General features: G+C 39.8%; 1 protein-coding gene across 1 annotated transcript; it reads right to left on the minus strand.

Annotated features, from left to right (window-relative positions):
* loxl1 (lysyl oxidase-like 1) lies at window positions 1–20,678 on the minus strand. Its single transcript, XM_042514161.1, has 7 exons — window positions 19,121–20,678; window positions 12,356–12,464; window positions 11,107–11,244; window positions 4,334–4,490; window positions 3,847–3,942; window positions 3,332–3,447; window positions 1–197 (listed from the first exon to the last, which is right to left on the minus strand). The coding sequence occupies exons 1-7, from the start codon at window positions 20,265–20,267 to the stop codon at window positions 191–193; spliced, it is 1,770 nt and encodes a 589-aa protein (XP_042370095.1). The 5' UTR covers window positions 20,268–20,678; the 3' UTR covers window positions 1–190.
* Between the last annotated feature and the right edge of the window lie 1,515 nt (window positions 20,679–22,193).

A 22,193-nucleotide genomic window follows, 5' to 3' on the forward strand; every position in this document is an offset into this window, starting at 1 on the left:
TATTTTTAACCCCGACAATCTTTTCAGTGCCAGTGGAACCCTTGTTTGCCATGGGCTCGAGATACCGAGACAGCACAAAATAGTAGAGACAAACAACATCAACAATAAACCAACAACAAATGGATTCCATTCACATTTCAATGGAATAGCAATCAGGGTCACTCTAGTGTGGCAGCCTTCCAGCGCCTGATCAAGACCTGTAACAGAAACACACAACAAATAACACTTTTGTTAGAGCAGCCAAAACACTCCAGAGTCAATGGAGAATTTCAATGCAATATGAGATACCCTACTTACTGAACAATTCGACTCAAACAAATGAATTGCTTATATGGCATTATTAACTATCTTCGACCCAATGATTTACAAAAAATGTTAATGCAAATTCAAAATTACATTCACATGAAAGATGTTTTCTGTTCACATTAATTTTTAGACCATTTTATTCACACTGTGTGACAAAAGTAAACAAAAACTTTTTATCTTGTACTTTGATTCTTCTAAATTGTAAAGTACAGCCACCATCTGCTCAGGAGATTGGATGAGTCCCACCCCCTTACTTTGTGTTACTATGCCTGTCCGTGGACCAAACATAATGCAGTTTGCAGTGGTAACAGTGGCAGATTTACCACTTTAGTTCTAAAATTAATTTTAAAACAGTAGGGCCTAAATTTCAGGCAGGGGTAATCTAAAGCTACCACAGAAGTACTGGAACTTGGAGCAAAGGACAAACAAAAAAGCTTGAGCAAAAATAAAATTTAAAAACTGTCTACAGCATGCAGAAAAAAGTGCAGCTGATTGTTCTTTCAGTGACAGCAGCTTCAACAGAAAGTTCCACATCTGCTGCAGTCAGCTTGGTTGTTTCTGAAAAGGCCTCAACGGCGCACCTCAATGTTTAAACATGTCCCATATGAGATAAATGGTTGTGATTAGCCCGGCAGGAAATCTATCCGTAGCGGAGAGGGACCAGACGCATCTGCCAGAGCAAATATATCATGAGCTATCTTTTTATTTGTTGCTGGCAGATTTCTAGCTAGCTAATAAAGCTAATAGTAGCTTCATAAACTGTTCGAAAACAATGACACTTTTGTAAAAGGGGTCTTAAACATGCACAAGTCGCATGTCCCAAGCAAAAAAAAAAAAAAAAAAAAATTAACATAAGAAATATCAGAAAAAAACTTAAGATTTGACTTTTTCATCTGAACATATCACTGTTTGGCCGGATAGCTTACAATTGGTATTTTTATATTTCTAACTTTTAAAGTTACAAGAGAAAAAGCTTTTAGGATGAGGACTAATCAGTGTGTTTTGGGGTTGCTGGAGAGTCAACTTTTCCTATTCTAACAAAGAGCAGGACAGAGCCACTATCAAAACTCTGATAGCTTTTTGAAGACTGGACAATCACTGTTGGTGGGATGGACTTAGCATAAAAAAATAACTGTTCTTTTCCTGGGTCGGCTGCAGCACTGAAACATTTAGTCATATAACTTTTTCATGCTTGTGCAGTTATTTTACAACAAAATTTGAAATTCATGCCATTAACAATGCCTCTGTTTGTAATCAGCTACAGTGTGTCAACACATAATCAAAAAAAATTATTTTCAAATGCATATATGGTATTTCATCCTGGTTATATCTGAAGCCATTTGTTATAATCAAGACATACTGTTATCAGAATATTTGCCATTTTGTTTCAGTTTAAAATGTATTCGGTTCATTTGCAATTATAATCTTGCTCACTTGTTTTTAATTTGCCATTTATTAGCTTACTGATTTTTAACATTCATCCCTCATACCACACTGGGCAGAAAATGCCTGTTAAACTGTAACCATATTAGTGTGGACATAATTACATACATTAACATGATGTGAGGGGATTTTTTCCCTCCAAGTATTAAAACTGTTAAATATCAGACTTTAATGATGGGGATAGGGCTTATGGCATCTGCTATTGTAATTTTTTTTACAGGCATCTGTACCTTACTAGTATATTCAGCTTTCATTCACTGCATAAATGCTTTGGCAAACATACTTTTAAGAGTATGTTTCACTGCACCAGTGAAACTAAGCGAGCCCGACTAGAGCACTTGAACCTAATGATGCTTTCCTCATGTATATCAACTCTCTATATAAAGTCTTTTCAAGTGGATATTATAGTAATTCTGAGTGCAATGATACACTTCCTAATAGCGCTATTCAAAAGTTCAACACCCCTACATCTCCCTTTGAGGGAGAATATGAAAGTTTCAGAGGCTATTAATCTTAACTGGAGAATGAGAACATAATTCATTAAATCATCAAATATTTCAGCCAGGAACCCATTAAGTCCACTAAGTAATTCAAAACACTGTGAGGCTCTTCATAAAACTGCATTTAGCTGCCACCTTGTCACGTGGTTCAGTGTAACCCAGTGGGAACATGATACAACGTGATTTATGGTTTTCTTTTAAATACCTGTTCTACATAAGCACAGTATGGAAAAATTGCAAAGGTTTTACTTTAACAAACAGGCAGTAGATTATGAAAACATTACAAATAAATGGATTTCTAAAAATTACAATTACCACCTGGTGGTTGTAGGCCTCTGGGTCAAGTCCCAAGTCAAGTTACAGTTTACATCCATGTCTGTCCAGACTCATATGTAGCCATGACAGTTAACAATGCTTCAAATATGGATGTTGCTGCAAAGAAGCTACATATTGTAAATGTGAATGCTTCACACATATCTTTAACCCAGACGTACAGAAGTTACACGTGTGGTTTTTGCAGAAAATTAAGATATCACAGTGAAGCTGAACATTTTGAATATAAAATGTCATCACTTCCTCATTCTATTCCATTACATATTTGTGTGAAAATTTTGTCATAATTGGCTTTTAAGTCATGGCCAAAACCATGTTTTGTGGGGTCACACTGACCATGACCTTTGATCACCGAAATTTAATCAGTTCATTTTTGAATCCAAGTGAACGTTTGTGCCACAAAAAATCCCTCACAGTGTTCTTGAGATATCCGTTCACAAGAATGAGACAGGCAGGGTCCAAGTGACCTTGACCTTTGACCCATGAACACCAAAACCTAATTAGTTCACTGTGAGACCAAGTGGACATTTGTGCCAAATTTCAAGAAATTCCCTCAAGGGGTTCTTGGGATATTGCGTTCACATGAATGTGTAGATAGATGGACAGATAGACAGATAGACTTATGTACATACAGTCAAATTGAATATATAATGCATCCGGCCACGGCTGTTGCTGGCACAGGGACATAAAAATGATTTCTAATCAGTTTCAAACTATGTGATACAAGATTTATGTTCTTTTTTACTTACTGTGCGATCTTGCAGTTGGTTGTTGTTACAAACCGCCCTGTGTAGTGTATATTACACCTGACCACATTGTTGGTGAAGTCTGATTCCATCACCAGGAATTTAGGATTAACCTGGAGCTGAGAGACGAAGAACAGAAGGCACATTATAAACTCACCACAATCATGAAATTAAAATAAAACAGCTAATAGTCCCAATAATGCCTCAGACTGAAGGTATTTCAGATAAATAACACTTAACACATCATGTACAAAATCTTTCTGCAGCCCCACTGACCAAATAAAATATGCATGAGAGCAGACAATAAGATGGATGGGAAACCACTGCTACTGATACATGTAGTGCTCAAATGCCAGGTAACTCGAAACCTAAAAATTGTATAAGCTTTATAACTCTTTTATAACCCAGATCAATTTGTTTTGGTGGCCTACACCCTCACTCTCTTCTAGAAATGTGACCTTGTGCTCTCCACAAACTTGCCATGTCCATACCCTTCTGGATTCTCACTTGACTCCTACCTTTAGTATGTAGTTTCCAGGCTGGACATCCGTGATATCGATCCACTGGCAGTCAATATCAGCATTGTATGTATCGTAGCAGCCTGGGCTCAGACCCTGAAGAAACAGAGGGCAGGAGAGATGCTCATAAGGAATACTGATCCATGTCAGAAATAGCTACTATTTTAAGTCTGTAGTAAAAAGGTTAACATCAGATGTTGCAGTGAACAATGAATAAAAGCTGCATGTTGATGTACCCGCCAACAAATATGATATATTTGTTTTTTAATTCTAAATTTTCACCACTACAACAGTCCTTGGGTACAACAGTGCTAAGCTGGCTGGCTTTTTGCAGTTGCACAAGTCGATAATAGCATAACTACAGTAGATGGATAACAGCATTGTGGTGCATAAGGCATGTGGTAAAAGTAAGTGTACAATGAGCACTGCAGTTGACCACCAAATAAAGGTGAAAATCATAATGTCATGCTTTCATTTGGTGTGTTACCTGAGTGTGAGTGGTGCAGGCATAGCGCTTCAGATGACCAAAGTCACAGGTGGTGTCCTCCAAACAGAAACTAGCTTTATGTCCCTCTGCCACTTTACGGCCAGTGCTGACCTCCAGTAAATCATAGTGGCTGAACTCATCCATACTGTGGTAGTGCCTGTGGGAACAAACAAAAGACTGTGCATGTAGTCAAACGTAAAAGAACAGTCTTAACTTTGAGCACCACAAGCCGAGTGCTTTCTAGTTCCATTATATTGGAGAGAAGTCAGACATATGGCCAATATCTCCAATACTTGGGAACTAACACCAAAACAATATAGATTGATTAAAGAAACTAAGAGTGCATTTTTGATTATGGGGTGAACTGTTGCTTAAAGTCAGGCAATCAAAGAGTTCTATAGCTATCTGTTATGCCATATACACCAGAGAAACAGTATTTAAATAGACAACATTGTCAGTTAATTATGTTTGTTAACTGTATTGCCAAGCTGTTTAAATATAGCTTAGTTAGCTCCAAGTTATCCAAGTGTGACTTTTAAGACAAACACTGAATTTCTAGACTGTATACTCAACTCATTGACCTCATCTGCCAACATTTTTTGTAAGTGATGCTGCACCTTGACTAAACACATCATAAAGTATCAAAGGACAATGGATACTAATTACTGGTAACAATAAAGTACTGCTGAAGCACGACATTAACACCCTAATGATGTATGAATGTTGTTAATTAGGTTGTATCAGTCTGCAAGATCAGAGGTGTGTGCGTGCGAGTGTGCGTGTGTGCGTGTGTGTGTGTGTGTGTGTGTTTGTTTGCACAGCTTTAGCAGCCTAGGAAACCACTGACCACTGATCATTTCAACTGAAGCAGAATATAAAAAAAGTTACTCTGTCAAAGACATATATAAAAAAGAATATATTCCTGGCCATTGTGTTATATAAATAAAAACTGCACTTATCCATAGCACATTGATAGTCAACTTTAAGTTAACTAGTATGCTGTTAGTGGCACAAGTATGCGCAGAAGAGTTTTAGAATCACGTTACTGTGGCAGAGACTGTGGAGCACTGCTGAACATAAAGCATGGCTGTCAGGTTTCCAGACATGACATCATTTGTCACAGGCACAACGATTACAGTATGTTTAGCAGTGAGCATTCTGTTCTGTGTAACTAAGATAGCAGAGCTCCCACAGTGTTTACAACTTTTTATGCACAAATAGATAAATGTATTGCAATCTAACAAACAGTTTAGCAGTATATCCTGTCTTAATGAAGCTCAGAGAGGTGTTTATCTCTGGGGTCATTTTAAAGAGTGCGAGTGATTTCATTGTGTTTTCATTGTTTGATATAATTTTAGATTTTGTTCAGCCCATACTGACAAAATACTTAATGTTCGAGTCTATAACGCGATTATACAACAACTGTCAAAACATAACAATGCAATACCACCACAAACTACAACCTTGAAAATTACAAAGTTCTCATAGCAATAGTAATCAATTATATTCATATATGCCAATCAATCACCCAACCCAACTTTGGTAGGACTTCGCAAAGCTGTGTGTGTGTGTGTGTGTGTGAGAGAGAGTGATCATGAGAGGAAGAAATGGGTGGAAGGTGGACTATTGCACCCAATGTTTCCGTAAGTCATTAATAACTTCAACACTGCTGGTTGAGCTGCAGATGTAAAGCAAGTGTTTTTACTTAAAAACAAAACAAAAATTTACTTTCAAATACAGATTTAGATGTCGATTATCACTGCAATGACTGAAGCTTAGAAGCATTAGGGTCAACCATTATTACCTGTTTTCACTTTTTGTTGAGTGACTGCACCTACCCTTTTTGGGAAAGAAAATAGCTCTTTTGTGCAACAAAGGGGTTTTATTTCTTGTTACCAAAGTTCAACATGATGAAATCACACAACAAATTAGCCAAATGACTATTCCTAACATTCTCATCACACTTGAGACTGTTGAGGTATAAATGTTTTCAATCCATTACACTAATGATTACATTAGAAAGCAAAACCTCTCCTAATTGTCAACCCATGTAGAAACGCTTTGAGTCAGCTGCCTACATCAATATGACAATGTTCCTGAAGGAGACAGCCAACTGAAAATACTAGTGTTTATTTAAAGTATTTCATTCCAACATCCTTTGATTCTTAAACTCCTCCACACACTATGTTTAAGTGGTGTTGTTGTAGCAGGTGAGGTAAGCACTGGATCTCCTACAGTCCGACAAACTCAAGACTATATAAATATTGCCCTTTCGCCTTACTTCATGGCCCATGTTTCAACATAGCAACAGCTTTTACTGGAACAGTCATTAAAGATTGAAGGATGACTTGGAGGGAAACGTGGGTACTTTCCACTAATGGAGCAAGTGACCATTCAAGGACTCATTCTTTCCATAGGAGAGGCAACCAATTATGAGCTGCTTGAAGGTAGAAACCTGTCAGTTGTTATCTGTGGCTGAACACTATCTGTATTTTGGCTATGGGTATACGTTGCTCTTCCGTCTCTGTTAACATGCTGGAAAGGATTATTTTATGTGGGGGGCACATGGGCACACATGCAATTTATATAATAAATGTGTGAGTGTGTACTGTATATTCACATGTGTACAGACCAGCGTGGGGAGTGGGGGGCCTGGAAGGTTGATGCACAGTCTTTGTTTGTGTTCCCTAAAACTGGCATTCATTTCAGTGGCAGTCTTGAGATAATTATCTACAGAACATGTGTGTATGCGTGTGTGAAGCAGAAAGAAAGTGCAGTAAGCAGGGAAAAGATTGGGAGTGGGAAGTGGTGGATTACGAGGTGCCTGGAAGGGTCTCCTGCCTCCTTGGATTCCTGGATCCCCTCACTGACTATGTCAACTATAGAGAATGTAGTGTTGGAAGAACACATAAAGGATTTAACAGGAATAATTTGTAATCGTGATATACAAAACATTCCAATCCTTCTTCGAAGTCATGAGTCATTTTCCACTTGTGTTGCAACAAACAAGACTTTGAGGGGTTTCTCAGATCACAGCTTGGGTTGTAAAACACAGTAGGTTCTTTGAGAACTACTTAGCAGTGGCCTGACATTTGCCTTCCACAAAGTGCAACTGAAGACTTACGTCCAAGCACCTGCACACATACCAGCCATGATCTCTGACCAAAAAGGTCACACACTTTAATAAAGTTGTATCATAAGGGACTGAGATACGTAAATAAGTTTGAAGGTATTTTGCTCTGTCAAACAAAAAAGTTATATGAATAACATTTTAATGACTTTTACTTTCCCACACTGATTGGCACAAAAATGTTCTACATGGAATTCTGTGTCCTCATTTGTGTAAAAAACATACAGAATTCCAAAATTTTCACAGCACCATGATACTCAAGAGGATGCTGTTCCCATCCCTTCTTCTAATACTCCAGTGAGAAACATAAGGATGAGTGTAATGAAAAGCAAAACTGTCAACTACACAGCCTATTTGACAAAAATGTAGGGCAGGAAAGTTTATTGTGAAAATCTGGGCTAGAGACTTTCTTTCCCAAAAGAGATTTCTGTGTTAACAAACATTCTGTCCCAGTAACCTACATCCATGCCATCGCACTTTAGCAGCTGTGTGATCTGATGTCACAGATTGACAAGAAAAATGGATTGATTTGTCATTCCGATCACACAGCCAGTGGAATGATTGTCTTGGCTTTCTGCCTCCTGGGAACCACTGTGTAAATGGAGACTGATGTCAGACAGTAAAAACACTGCCAATCTCCTAACGGCCAGTCAACATTCCTCTAAGATGAGGATAGTAAAGCAGAGACTGGCACTGACGGCAGTGGGGCGGACTTGCTGAAATTGAGATAAAAGCCAGTCTATGGAATATGATGTCATAAAACACTGATGATACCCCCCAAATCACCTCATCAGCAGTCCCCAAGAGCTGGCTGTTAAATCACCTAAAACCTGTCCACTGAGAAAGATGCAATGATGAATGTGCTTGCAAAATTGATCAAAACAATGTTGTTATCAAGATCACCTTAACTGAAACCAAGTCATGACCAAGACCCGAGTGTATCGAGAACAAGACAAGACCAAGACTTTGAGGGAATGAGACCAAGTCAAGACCAAGACAAGACCACTTCAAGTCCCATACTGCATGACACACTTATAAAATATGTAACATGCAAACCAAGGGCACTCCTCAAATTGATCTGAAATATTCAAATTCCCATAAAAAACCCATAGAATACAAATAAAGATTCCTATTCATGTACCTGTGTGTTTACCTTGTGAATATGAAATTGTACTATGAGAAATGTCTTGATAAAAGGCAATGAAGAGGTAAATTTTATATGTAGGAATTTTCCTTGTTTTCCATGAGCAAACAAATACAAACACTAAAGGGGCTAAAATCAACTTCATGTTTGTTTGACACTGTTTTTTGTTTTCTTGTCCGAGACTGAGACTTTCAAAAACTGTTCTTAAGACTATTCTAGAGACCAAGACTGTTTTTGAGTACCACAATACTGGAGCAAACCCACATAACTACATTTCAGTATTTTCTCAAAATGGATAAATTTAAGTATTTTGTCCTGTTTTTTTAATTCACACAGGGTTGGCTCTCACATGAACTCCCTAGGTTTAACCACCCTCTCCTCTTTATACCAGGGAACTACAGTATAATATGTATGCACTTTCTGGGTTCAACCAGGGCAAGCCTTGGCATTGCTTGCAATAAGGGTCTCATAAGACACTATGACACCCAATCTGCATTCATCTTCAGTTAATGACACTGACATGGCACTACATAAACTTACTGCACATGAACTCAGTGCCCTGTGTACTCCATCACTTTAGGTTGGTGCTGATCAGTAAGGATGTGATGGTATGCACTAACATCCACACAGTGTCTTATTTCAACTGAGAACTTTGAAACAGTGGTGCCAAGTTCATGCCCATCAGACAAGCCATCACTAGAGAAATGGCAAATGCACCCTAATTTTGTAAACCAAGGTTACATCCAAAATAATTTACTACTTGAGCCTTTTCTTCTTCTGGTGTCCTCCTAGATATAATGAGGCCAACCTGGGTTCTTAGGTTGGGAAACATCCAACTCCCAATGGTGAGAGTGTGAGTGCTGCTCCTATACTGCACAAGGTCAGTTAGACAGGGCTGCACGTTAACTTTTTTGTACATAGCACTGGTGCTACAGGGGCTGAAAGTTTTAGAACAGACCACAAAATTGTAACATGAGTATAAAAGCAGCCTATCAAGTAGGCTAATTCTATTGTAGTTTGACACTCCAAGGAGAGATACTAATGCTTGAAGCAGTTTAATCATGAAATCTAGCGCTGTATTCTTGTTTATCAGTAAAGTGAACTATACTGCAGACTAGATTCTCTTTCCAGTGACAAACAGTGACAGTGGACTTATGAATGGGTTCAACACAGGTTGAATACTAATTTCTTTAGTAGCACAGATTGATTTTAGTGTAACACATTTTCTAAATCAATTTATCACTGAACCATTGGGTTTGAATGTTATCACTTATTAAATGGATGTTATTGTTGGCTATCAGTGTCTTAAATATGGGTTGGAAGGGTTCTGCTAAAGCAGCTAGTATGTTCAGAATGCTCTTATCAGCGCATTACACTGTCATGTTTATTGTTATGCAGTGTTGAAAGAGTAAGAAAGTCTGTGTGAGGGGATCTGTTGGGGTGGTGGTTGAAAAAAACATAGGACTTTCACCTAGGAGACAGGGATTTGTGTGAAACCAAAGGTCAGTGTAGAGTTGATATGACTATATTATGGGATATAGGTCACATAACGTAGTTTAAGGTAGACCATAAAGTTTTTTTCAAAACCTTCCAACCCATATCAATGATGCCGATAACCACTACTAACGCCTGTCTATTAATTGAGCAATGACATTCAAAATGGGTGCACCGAAACAGATCAGTAACATTTTTAGCAATGGAGCTCCCCTCACTGGTGTCTGTGAGTGCATTTGTGGTTTGTAGTACATTTATTCTTTGTTAGAAGCCTATTAAAAGACTGCCAAACTCACAGAAACAATCACAATCTGACAATTCTGTCATAAATAATAGACTGCTGAGCTATTAACTTCATGTGCAGTTCTTAACTTGACAAATTAGAGCAACAGCCTGAACATACTACTGAATTATAGACAGAATCAGTGCTGAAGGTTTGGCTGTGCAAATGAAAGTGCATTTGAACGGTAATGTGTTCACTTGTGGTGATGCAACCAAATAGCTCCGGAAAAAATGTTGAACTAAACTGAACAAAGAAATTTAAAACAGCAAAGTAATTATTTTTTTTTTTTTTACCTCTAGTTTGAACTAAACCTCTAATTCTATGAGCAAATATGGAGTTTTTTTGCTTTGTCATGTAGTTGCCTTGCTGGACACAGAGTAGAGTTGGCGCACCCTTAAAGGAGAGAAAAGTCTAGACCTAGGAAATACGCATCACCATGGACTTTGGTCAAGTACAGTTAATTAATTAACCACAGCTATATAAAATAAATAAATAAATAAAAAATAACCATATCTGTCTATTTCATAGTATTGCAAGAACCTTTATATATGGGTATGGTGATCAGCATATCACCGACACAAACAAAAACACTGTAAAGATAAAATCTGATTGACATAAAGATGCTTGCCAACTAGCTCCCAAATTACCGCAATAGTTAATATTGTAGCTAGTAAAGCAAAATTATCTGACTGGGTGAAATGTGTTTTGTATTAAGTACTTACTGATGACAGCTATGCCACTCCCAGGTATGACGTGGCCTGTTGGGCATGAAGTCGGCAGTCCCCTTGTTCTTCACCCTCTGTGGGAATCGCAGCAGGACTCTAACATCATAGTCGGTGGTCTCAGGGCCATAGGCAGAGCTGAATCACATACATCAAGACAAAAAACAGTGAGGGGAAACTGCACAAGTGGCTGCAAAAAGAATGTCGGCGTGTCTGTTTCTCATAACTAAGACAAGGGAAGAAAAAAAGAGCAGGGCTGGAAAGGCTTGGAGGCAGGAGCACATCTACTAAATAATTCATCCTACAGATTACAACCATCTCTCCAAATACACAGTTTCAACACGGGGAGAGGGAACGTTCAGTTGCACGATTCACTTTTTTGTGTGAAGAGGGAGGAACAACCTCGAGTTCACAATACCACTGAAGATCTAAGCCATTCATCTTGCGGCTGTTGTTGACATTGGAGTGTATGGCAAATTACAACAGCCCATCTGTCGGTGATTGCTGCAAACTCAGACAGGATATGAAAGGGCTTTGAGGGATGGCTGTGCTTGTGATGGGAAGAGGGCAAATAGAGCAGCCATGGGGACAGCACACTTCCATCATTTCCAATAGTGTCTTTAGTGCAGAGACAGTCAAAGGGCCCAGGCCCGGGGATCAGGGGATGCTATCCACAAACACAGAGAGATGAAACTAACAACAGTCTGTATCCCCGAAGGTGACTAGGATTCGGTTCACTTATGTTGTGCAGTTGGTCAACTTTTTTTCATTATTTCCTTCAGATATTACTGTGCAGAACTGGCAAAATCCTGAAGGCTGTGATAAAATTGTGGATAGTTCACTCACTGGTTAATGCTACCCAAAGGTGAAGTGGCTTATAATGAATGTTAATCCATCCTACAAATTAGCACCTTGCTGTCAATGGATGATCCGAAGCAGGGCACAACCTGGACAAGACATCAGCCTATCAGAGGGCCACAATGAGACAGGGATTTTTTTTTTTTACATAGTTTCTCATATACCTCAACTGAATGTGACCACGCTACCCCTAAGATATACCAAGAAAACAATAAAATGAGAACAGTCATCACTGACATGAAAACTTTACCATAAAAACAAAACCCATAGGAGCAAGGAAGTGTTTTTTTTTGATACTGTGACATTACAATGAACCCACTAAAAAGGTACAGAAATACAAAAATAAATAAATAAACACAAGCCAGCAAAGGACATCTTGAATTGGTTTTACCTTGACAGACATTTTTCTTCCGCAGCACAGCGGAGAGAATACATGTGGGCTCTCTGGATATACGTGGAAGCCTGGACATAGTTGGGATCAGGAACCAGATCTGGCAAGCCTGCAACAATAGACAGACTGCTCACACTATATTGTCATAGTAATTGTCATAGAGTAATATGCTCACAAATTACACAAACCTGCTCCAAATACTTACTTAATACAAAAGAGTACTTACCAGATTTGTCAAAGGCATATTTTAGACTCAAACATGATGATATACAGTATATTTAAACATTTTTGAGTGAAGCCAAAGGCAAATTTCCACTGAGGTGGACAATAAACTCATTCAGTCCATCCCTTATTAAATGTAATTAAAGGTCCCATATTGTGTTCAATATCAGGTTCAGACTTGAATGTTGGGTCTCTACAAGAACATGTTTACATGCTTTAATATTAAAAAAAATACATTTATTTTTCTCATACTCTTTGCATAAATATACCTGTGTCCAATGTCTATTTGAACGCCCTGCTTTGAGCGCCTGTTTCTTTAAGCCCCCCCTCCTCTAAAAGCCCAGTCTACTCTGATTTGCCAGTGTTTCTGGGTCGGACACATCTGTGCTCTCAGTGTTTCTGCACCGTCATTTCAGCCTGGGAATTACTGGATCAGCACTGCATAGCAACAATTTACACCTTTACCTTCATAACAATTCCTGATGGCTCATTTAAAGGCACAGTTTCTGAATACGGACTATGTGTATTTTGTGTGTGTAGTGAGTGTTTTGATACTTAAAGGTGTTTATATACCACCTATACCTGCTTTATAATAAACCTCTATAATATAGCAGGTATGGAAATTTCACTTTTTACAATATGGGACCTTTACAGCTAACAAACTACATTTATAGCACTGGCATTATGACTTTATTAACTAATCCTGAAGTTGGAAATCTGGGTCACCTTTTGATCTCTTTGAATTCCAGCCCTTCCCGTCACTGCCAGTGAAACACTCCAGAAACAGAGGGACTCTTTCACATATTTGTCATCTACTTTTTATTACTAGGTATTTATGGTGTTGCTGATCGGAGGATATGATGGGCAAAAATGCAGCGACAGGCCCACAGTTCATGACTGGGCCACTCTGGAGAGAGCCTTTGGCCACTAATTACTGTGCATTCCAGATTATTATCATGGTTTTCTAATGAGACACTTTTGCTCCATGGGCCTGTCAGACAGGGGTGAGTTTGGGGTGAGAGAGCAAAGAGTTGCAAGAGGGAATAAGTTTTATACCGATAATTGCTTGCCTTCTTGGCTAATGTCATGTTATCTTCCATGTGCACTGATCTTAAAGCGAACATGTTACTTCAGCTTAACCTCTGATATTATAAATGTAGGATGACTAGTCATATCTGTTGGGGATGAGACTAAATGTGGATCCGAGCCACAGTATCACAGGAGAGATTGTTGTAATGCTGCCTGTGTTTTTCATACTTTGGATTCTGCAAACAAGTGACAGAGATGAAGAGATGAGGGAAGGCATAGGTGCACAGAGACACAGCAAGAGAGCCAGACACAGAGAGGGAGAACGTGCGTGCCACGGCAAAAACAACAGTGATCTCACACCACTGCTGTTTTTAAAGTGGGCCACTGACCAAGTCTGTCAGAAGACCTGAGGAACAAGAAAAAAAAGCAGGCCTGATTTGTCAGTGTGAATGTCTGTCTGTCCTGCTCTCAGCAAAGGCCATGCCAGCAAGGGTCTTTGGCAAAGTCTTATCACCCCTCTCTGTTTAGCTCACAAAGGCCAAACATGCTTTAATGTGAGCTTGTTCAAGCAACCAAAAGTCAAACCATCTGACCTCTAAGCCTGGAAGCAAGGATAAAATAAAAGAAGTATGTACAACCTTTAATTTGTGTTGCAGCAAGCTTAAACCACAGAAAGGAAAAAAAAAGTTAATGAAATAATGCTCTGTTTTTTTTTTTTTTTTTTTTTGGATTAACATGAAGGGCTTTAGTTATGGTCTGTTTATGGGGATCAAATAGAAAGTGCTCTATTTTATACTTGCTCCATTTAATGTCCCGGTGAGTTTAAATAAGGGCTCTGCCTTTGCAGGCATTGTGTAAACATCCTATATGACAGCTCTCTCGGGGGCAGACATAAAGAACAGGGGAAAGCTTCCTGGGGCAGACCATGTAAACACTGTAAGACTGGTGTGAAACGCAGAGGTTTTCCAGCAGCACTCTCAACCCCATTTTTTTTCTCCTCACCCTAGGAAGGCTTTGTTCTCTGCTTCCTAATCTTTTGAAATGTGAAATTGGGTCTCTTTCAGAGGGATAAAGTGTATTGAGAAGCCAAAGCTGATCAGCTCTCGACAGCATGTGACAAAGCCACACATTACACTCTAAGTGGGGCACGAAGAAAAGAAACTGAATCTTGCCATGCTTTTTATAACATCTAATAAAGCATAATAAAAGACATGAGGGCTCCCTCTCTGCTTTAAGCTATAGGCTGTTAGCTGTAGGGGACGGACAGATTGGAATACTTAAAAATCACTGGTCAGTTTAGAATGAAAAAGTGAGAATCATAACAGCGTTTGATGATTAGGCATAAAGTATACCACAGCTTCTTTTGTAGGTAGTTCATTATTCTCTTTATGTTATCTTGTTATTACTTCTTATCTATTTTTATTTTACTGTTGGCAATCAGTTGATTTATTACAGATTAATTTCAGCAAAAGTGAGATGCTAAAACCTTGTCTCTTCATTTGAAGAAAGTATGTTTTACCCTTTAAAACCTCAGGAAATTAACTTGATTTCTTTCAAAGAAATGGGAAGAAGGCAATGAGCACCAAAAGAAGAAATGACACAAAAGTGAAAAAGAACAAGAAAATTATGTCAAAATTCTTAAAATAAAAAAAGGGAAAATTAGAACAGAATGCATTTAAACAAAGATATTACCTGGAAAAGGTGCTTAAAATGATAATTCTGTAATCTAATTTTAAATATGTTATTATGATAATTATAAAAATATATTTTTCCTACCTTTTTTTTCTTTTTTCCCCAAGACATTTTTCCCTAGCTTTTTAAAAATAATTCTATAAATGTACTAATTTATAGAATTAATCTTCTTTTTGTGTGTAACACTTCTTACTAAGTTTCTCATGCCTTTGAAAGAAATCTCACCAATTTGCTCTGGGTTCAAAGGTTCAAACACTTGTGAATGGTGTCTGGAAGCAGCACGAGAAAAGTGATGTTGCTCCATGTTTCAAAGATTTACGCTAATGAGTAAAAAACTACAGCTCTGCCTTGCAGCTGCCTCAAGGAATTAATATCATAGCCTGATTATTCTTATGTATAACTGCTTGTGGATTTAAGGATGAAATGACAATACTGGGGACAATATGTAAACTTTTTTTTAACCAGTCTTTGCTATGGTACTTAATTATACACACTGAGTAAATTGGGGATGGCCTGATTTTGTGATATCATGACAAACTCTAGTTTTTTAATGACAGAAGAGAAGAGCCTTGCTTACTGATGTTAAGCCAGTGTGGATTGAGGAAAAACAGTTTTTGCAGATCTGGCAAAAGGACCTATTTTCTGTACACTTTGAACATACAGTACATACAGTGTGCTTTGTAATGTTCTTGCTCTCTTTATACCACACTCTGCTACCACTGCAAATCCCTTGTAGCTTTGACTGCTGTTTAAAGGGTAATGTTGGTATTTTTTTTAACCTGGACCCTGTTTTTTCCATGTTTTTGTGTGCAAGAGTCTCATGAGAAAAGCTATTTTTGAAATTTGTCTAGTATTGAGTGAGACCGTTGCAGCCCAGCCCGTTCTCATTCCAAAGTCGTCAACTATAGCCACTTTTACAGTGCTTTCGGCATAAAATACTAACACCAAAGGCCACCCGTTGCTTCTGCATGATACACTGCTGGACAGCATTAGGTTAAATGCTGGTAATTACTTAATATAAGGAGCACAAAGTCCCTATGGGGCAGGCAGGAAAAGCAGTGGATGGATCAAACAAACCCTTGACTTTCATGCAGAAGTCTGGTGTTTTCTTCCCATCTGAACGTGATGTTTTTTTCTATCCCTTACAGTGTGCCCTTTTGTCTAATCCTCACCATTCATGTCAGCTTAATGCTTTTGTTGACAATTTTGTCTTCTAAATGCAACCATGTGCAGTATCATCCCACCATGTGCATTTGTTGACTTCAAGGTAGCATCCACGAACGTAAATAGCAGACACAGACAGATACCCCGAGTGTAATATGTAGATGCATAAGTACACTGCAAAGCGGCAATATGTTACGATTTGGGATGACAACGTGTTGGCCAGCAGCAGCAAAACAGGCTGCAATTTAACTACTAGGGGCACCGTCAATTTACTTCCCCAAAAGTGCTTGTTTTTGCTACTGAGATGTTATTTTAAGTGTTTGACATCTTGCAGAAAGGATGCCTACAGAGATAAACCTTTTTGTTAATGAGTAAGATTCTTGTTATACCAGAAACAGCCTGGGAAGTTGTAACGTGCAACTCCATTTAAATAAACAGCAATGTTATTATTGTAAAACACACTTCATTCAAATTTGACAGAAACAAAATGAAACTCACAAAAGCCATCATGGTGCATCTTTCCACTGTTTCAACAATCCCCAACTCTGGTTTAGTTGAAGTGAACCCAATTAGATATAAAAATATGCTGGCTTTATACATGCTGAAAATGACTGTTTATTTACATGGAGTCTGGCGAGTTTGGTGATGGTGATTTTGGGGTGATTTTGTATTAAACAAAAAGGATCTTACTCTTTTAAAAAAATGTCTTTTTCTGCAGGGATCCTTTCCATACATTGTCAGACACTTAAAATAAATCGAAACCTGTCAGTGGCAAAAAACAAGCACTTTCAGTGAATGTAAACTGATGGTGCGAACATGTCTCTAGTGGTTAATTGTAGCCTGCTCCCTGGCTGCTGGTTGCAGCCCTCTCACTCAATACTGGACACAAAACATGGGGAAATATGGTCCAGGTTGAAAAATATCACTTTTATCCTTAAAGACATATTCGCTATATGTAATTCTGGGAACGACTTGTCTGTCCAACCATTTAAAAGTTGAAAGCAATGAATGGAAACGGGTTCTACACTGAAACTTATTTCATGGCCTTATACTTAAACAATGCAATTTGGTTGCGAGTGAATACTTGCCAACTTGTCCTCCCACACTAAACCTACCCCAAATCTATTTGTGCCTGGATGTATTTTTATGCTCTGACCACATTTGGCTACATATAGTGTAATGAGACAGATTTTAGTATTATGACTTTATTCATATTATTTACTGAGCAGTCTGTGCATTAAATATATGTTTATTCTGATATTTAAATGTATTCTGTGTAGTTTTGTTGCCTCTGATACTTAGGACATTGTCTTTATATGGCAATATGCTTAAATATGCTTGTCTCCTGACTTCAGTTTTAAGTACATTTTAAACATGTAGATCACAATAGTTATTACAGTACGGTAACAGATTAATGGCAAGCCATGAAGCAGTGCAATAAAAATGTCAACTTTTCAACAACTCCCAATGGCTAAATCTTTATCACAATGATTACTGAGAGCACTAAGGCATTTGCACACATGTTGTTTTTTTTGTGCTGTGGAAATGGCTCCAAGCTCTAGAGTGCTTAATGAATGATGGCTGAAGGCACACAGCACACTAGAGAGACTGCAGCACAGTAAGGCAAATCATTGAGTTAAACAAAAAGTAAATCTGCGTTATTAAGAATCTTGTTGGAGGTCCTCATCTCCGCTCAGCTCAGACCAGACATAGCCTCTGGCAGTCAGAAAAACTTAACATGTTGTTTGTATTTAGTCATAATTTCCTCAGCATTAACAATGAACTCAAAATAAACTTCTTCCTTCAGTGATAGGTTATTAAATTATATATATTTTAAACCAGGGTAAAGCAAGTTTTGACACTCATTCTTCCCCTAAGAACTCTGAGTAAATATTTCGTTGATTTCCTGTAGCTGAAGCAATGGACCCCATGTGTGTTACCGGGACTTTCCATGCTCTCCCTCCCCCTCAGGGAGTGGGGAAGTACTGTATCCCCCTCCCCTGCTTCCCCTCTCCTGTCCTCAAGCCTAGGAGGTAGCCATGGCCCACCAACACCCCCTGTCACCAGACCCCCTATGAGCTCACCACCACCATTACCCAACACCACACGCCGGGTGAACCAGTCTGCTTTCGTGTAGCACACAACTCCCCACACGAAAACACAGTGGTTCTTGTGTGTGCTCTCTGTACATTGGCAGGGCTTGCTCAACACCTGGTTTCAATAACCATACAAGTGGAAGAAGATGAACCTTGTGTTCACTTGTTTGTAAACTGAAAAACAGGCTGAATTTTGAGCAGCTGTTTTGTTCTGATTACTACAGATAGCTGACAAACATGAAAGAAGAATATTGGAAAAAACATGAAAGTGAACTTTCTCTACTCTCCTGGGTTTTACAAAATTTCAAATTCATGTGTCCAGCAACAACAGAAATCGAATCACAAAGACAGACATAACTTTGGGCGGATGCCTAAAAGTGGCCATGTTTCAAGTTCAACGGAAAATATGTAATATTTTAAGTGCCATAGAATATTGCCAAATCACTCATATGTCACAGCCTCTCCTTTTATTATCAAGGTTTGGTCAAACTTCTTAAATAAAAATGTGAAATAGAGAATACATTGTGTGTTTAAAGAACCCAAAACCAAAAGCTAACCATACCTCTTTGTTCTGGACGGTACACACTCCCGACACTTACGCTGGGGTTCTCGAGGCCAGAATTTGGAGAATTTCTGCCTTGTGGAATGGGATGGGGGAAAGGAGGCTGTGGTCTTCCAAATGGAGGAAACTGCTCATACTGAGGGCTCCTGACTTGAGGCTGACCAGCTGGTCCTGACCTGTCCACTATCACAGGACCTGCCTGGTTGGCATCGGCGGCTGGGACTGCAGGAGCATTTTCCCCATTGAATAGACTGTGGGTGTATCTATGGTCCAGACCATCTGTAAGTGGTGGCTGGGCAGCGCGTGCAGGCACCACAGGATTGGGCGCGTAGCCAAAGGACTGATAGTAACGGTAACCTTCGTCAGTAAAATCAGACGGAGAGCCTGGGAGCACTGGCGCCAGACCACCTCCATACCCTCCACCAGTGTACCCCTGTCCAGGAACATAGCCTCCACCACCATACACTCCACCGCCAAATCCTCCACCACCATATCCTCCACCGCCATATCCTCCACCAGGAATAGGCTGAAAAGGTGGCTCGTAGCTCCTGACTGGTCCATCTACAAAACTAGGATCATATGGCAGTGGTTGGAAGGGAGGCTGTGGAGGAAAAGGGTTCTGTGGGTAGGATGGTATATTATACGAAGATGAAGAAAAAGATGACGATGATGATGATGAGGAAGAAGAAGAGCCTGTGGATGGCCTGAAGCGAGTGCTAGAGGATCCTTGGAACTGGCTACCTCCTGTGCTGCCTGCAGTTTGTCTCCAGTTATCAGGAACTTGCCCAAAGCCAAAAGGATGTCTTGCCTGGCCACGGACAGTCTCAGAGGACCCTCTTGATGGAGCCTGTCGGCGGACATTGCCTCCCTGAGGTCTACGTGATGAGCGTGCGCGAGTGTCTGCCACCACCACCCTGGGACCACTGTCCTGAGCTCCTGTCCCAGCAGGGACATATTCAGCTCCACTGTTCAGCAGGCTAAACAGCCGACCATTGTTCTCCCACTGAATCACCTGCCTCCAAGGGGTGGCAGAGCCGTCCTGCCCCTGGCCCCGACTCTGGCTCTGCCCCTGAGTCTGTGTGGCAACCTGAGCCTTCCCTGATCCCAGCAGGACAAATACCAAACATACCACAACAATAGGCAACATACTGGCTCCAAAGACGCCACAGCTCACCACACAGGAAAAAAAAACCCTCCAGTCCAGCAGCAGCTCAAACTCAAACCACCTGTAGCTCTGTCAATAAAACATGTGTATCCTCTTCCCGCTGGTACAACTGTGGTGTGAGTGTTGAGACAGGGTTGAAAAGTAAGCCTGTGGTTGAGTGCATCTGCAGGTCTTCACTAGCAGCAGTAGAGGAGGTTGAATGTGCATTCAGGAGCAATCACACCCAGGAGAGCAAAAGTGGGCTTCAGAAGACCAACTGGTGGTGTTACTTTCTGCTAGCGCTGTGAGAATATGTCCTGACTTCCGGTCGGTCTGCTGGCTTGCCTGTCAGTAGGCTGAGCATTGCTCTCTGCCTTCTGGAAAGAAGTGTCTGAGCTCTGAACGACTGCAAGCTTCTATTTGCCTGATTGCTTACAATGGGCTGTGAAAAAATCTCAAACTTTTTTTAAGGAGAGGTCCCACATGGCCCTAGTGCTAGTGATGTTTCCTGGCCTGCAGCAGCCAGGGCTCCATGAGGCTTCCAGAGTCAACATTACCATCTGCAAAGGCATTCAGACATATAACACATCTCACTTTCGGGGAATTTCTCTTCTCATCCTGTACAGCATGAGCACAGATAGGGACAACATGACCTTGATTTTTCCACAGGTGTTTCAAAGGCTTGTTGTATTTTTACTTTGCCTTTAAACCTTAAAAAATTCCAATAACCACGTGCAGATGGGAAATTATCTAATTGGTAACAGGGGTTCTCTGTCACAGAGAACCAAAGTGACATAGTTCAAACAACAGACAACAGACTCTTTTAAACTTGATCCTACTGTTAAACATTTTATGGGGCAATGATAATATACAGTAAGAGGGGATTTGCAAAAATCCCTTACGTCATTATAAGTAATTCGACTTCATGTGAAAAAATTAGTCTTGTCTCTACAACACAGTTCTCTATTTATGTGGTGAGTATGTTAGGAAATGTGGTCTGTATCCTCCACCCTAAGAAATATCAACTTGAGGTCAATTAGGGAAGTGTTCCAAAACCCTCCTCCCACCAAAAACAAACACGCACACGCACACACACACACACACGCACACACACACACACACACACACACACACACACACACACACATCACCACACCTCTCTCCACCCCTCATTCCCCTTGTTGCTTGTAGTACTCTGAATGCACAAATGGCGTGCATACATGCAGACAACACTGTGTCTGCTGTTGTCTACGAATACTATCAAAGCCCCGTTGCACTCTGAGACCTTCATTTACACAAATGTTCTGAGAGACAAGTCATTAGTGAACACATTCATGTGGGATTTGAAACCGCTTGGTTACCGCTTGCCTTGACAGAGTGAGTGCATGCAGACAGAGTCAGATTTCCCCCTGTTATCAAAGTTTGCAAGGCATTTTCCTTGGCATGGCTTTGCGTGGGCAATGGCGACATTGTGGCGTGGACCAAATAAAGGACAACATTCCTCTGGGGCAGTCAACATTCATTTTGCCTCTCTGAAACAGGATCCAGAGCAAGAACCTGATGCACACATGCTGATTTCAATTTATGTCCTCTCCCACAAACAGGCAGAGGAGAGGCTCCATCATGATCATTCCCAATGTAGTGAAAAGTCTTCAAGGAAAATGGTTGGCCATGAGTGTAGCAGAGTGCATTAATATGGGTATGACATCATTACTATACATATATATAACATCTGGGTCTACAGACATGAACTGTTTTCTGCTATGCAATGACTCAAAACAGATGTATAAAAGGCCAACAATTTCATGACTGAGGTTCAAACATAAGGCTGGATACCAGTATTCCATACCTCTCAGGTATACTTTTACCTTTAAGGTATGAACTGAAATTACCCAATACCAGGTAGTATTGAAACGTCATTAGTCAAAC

This window comes from Plectropomus leopardus, chromosome 1 (genome assembly GCF_008729295.1).
Source record: "Plectropomus leopardus isolate mb chromosome 1, YSFRI_Pleo_2.0, whole genome shotgun sequence".
NCBI classification, from domain to species: Eukaryota; Metazoa; Chordata; class Actinopteri; order Perciformes; family Serranidae; genus Plectropomus; species Plectropomus leopardus.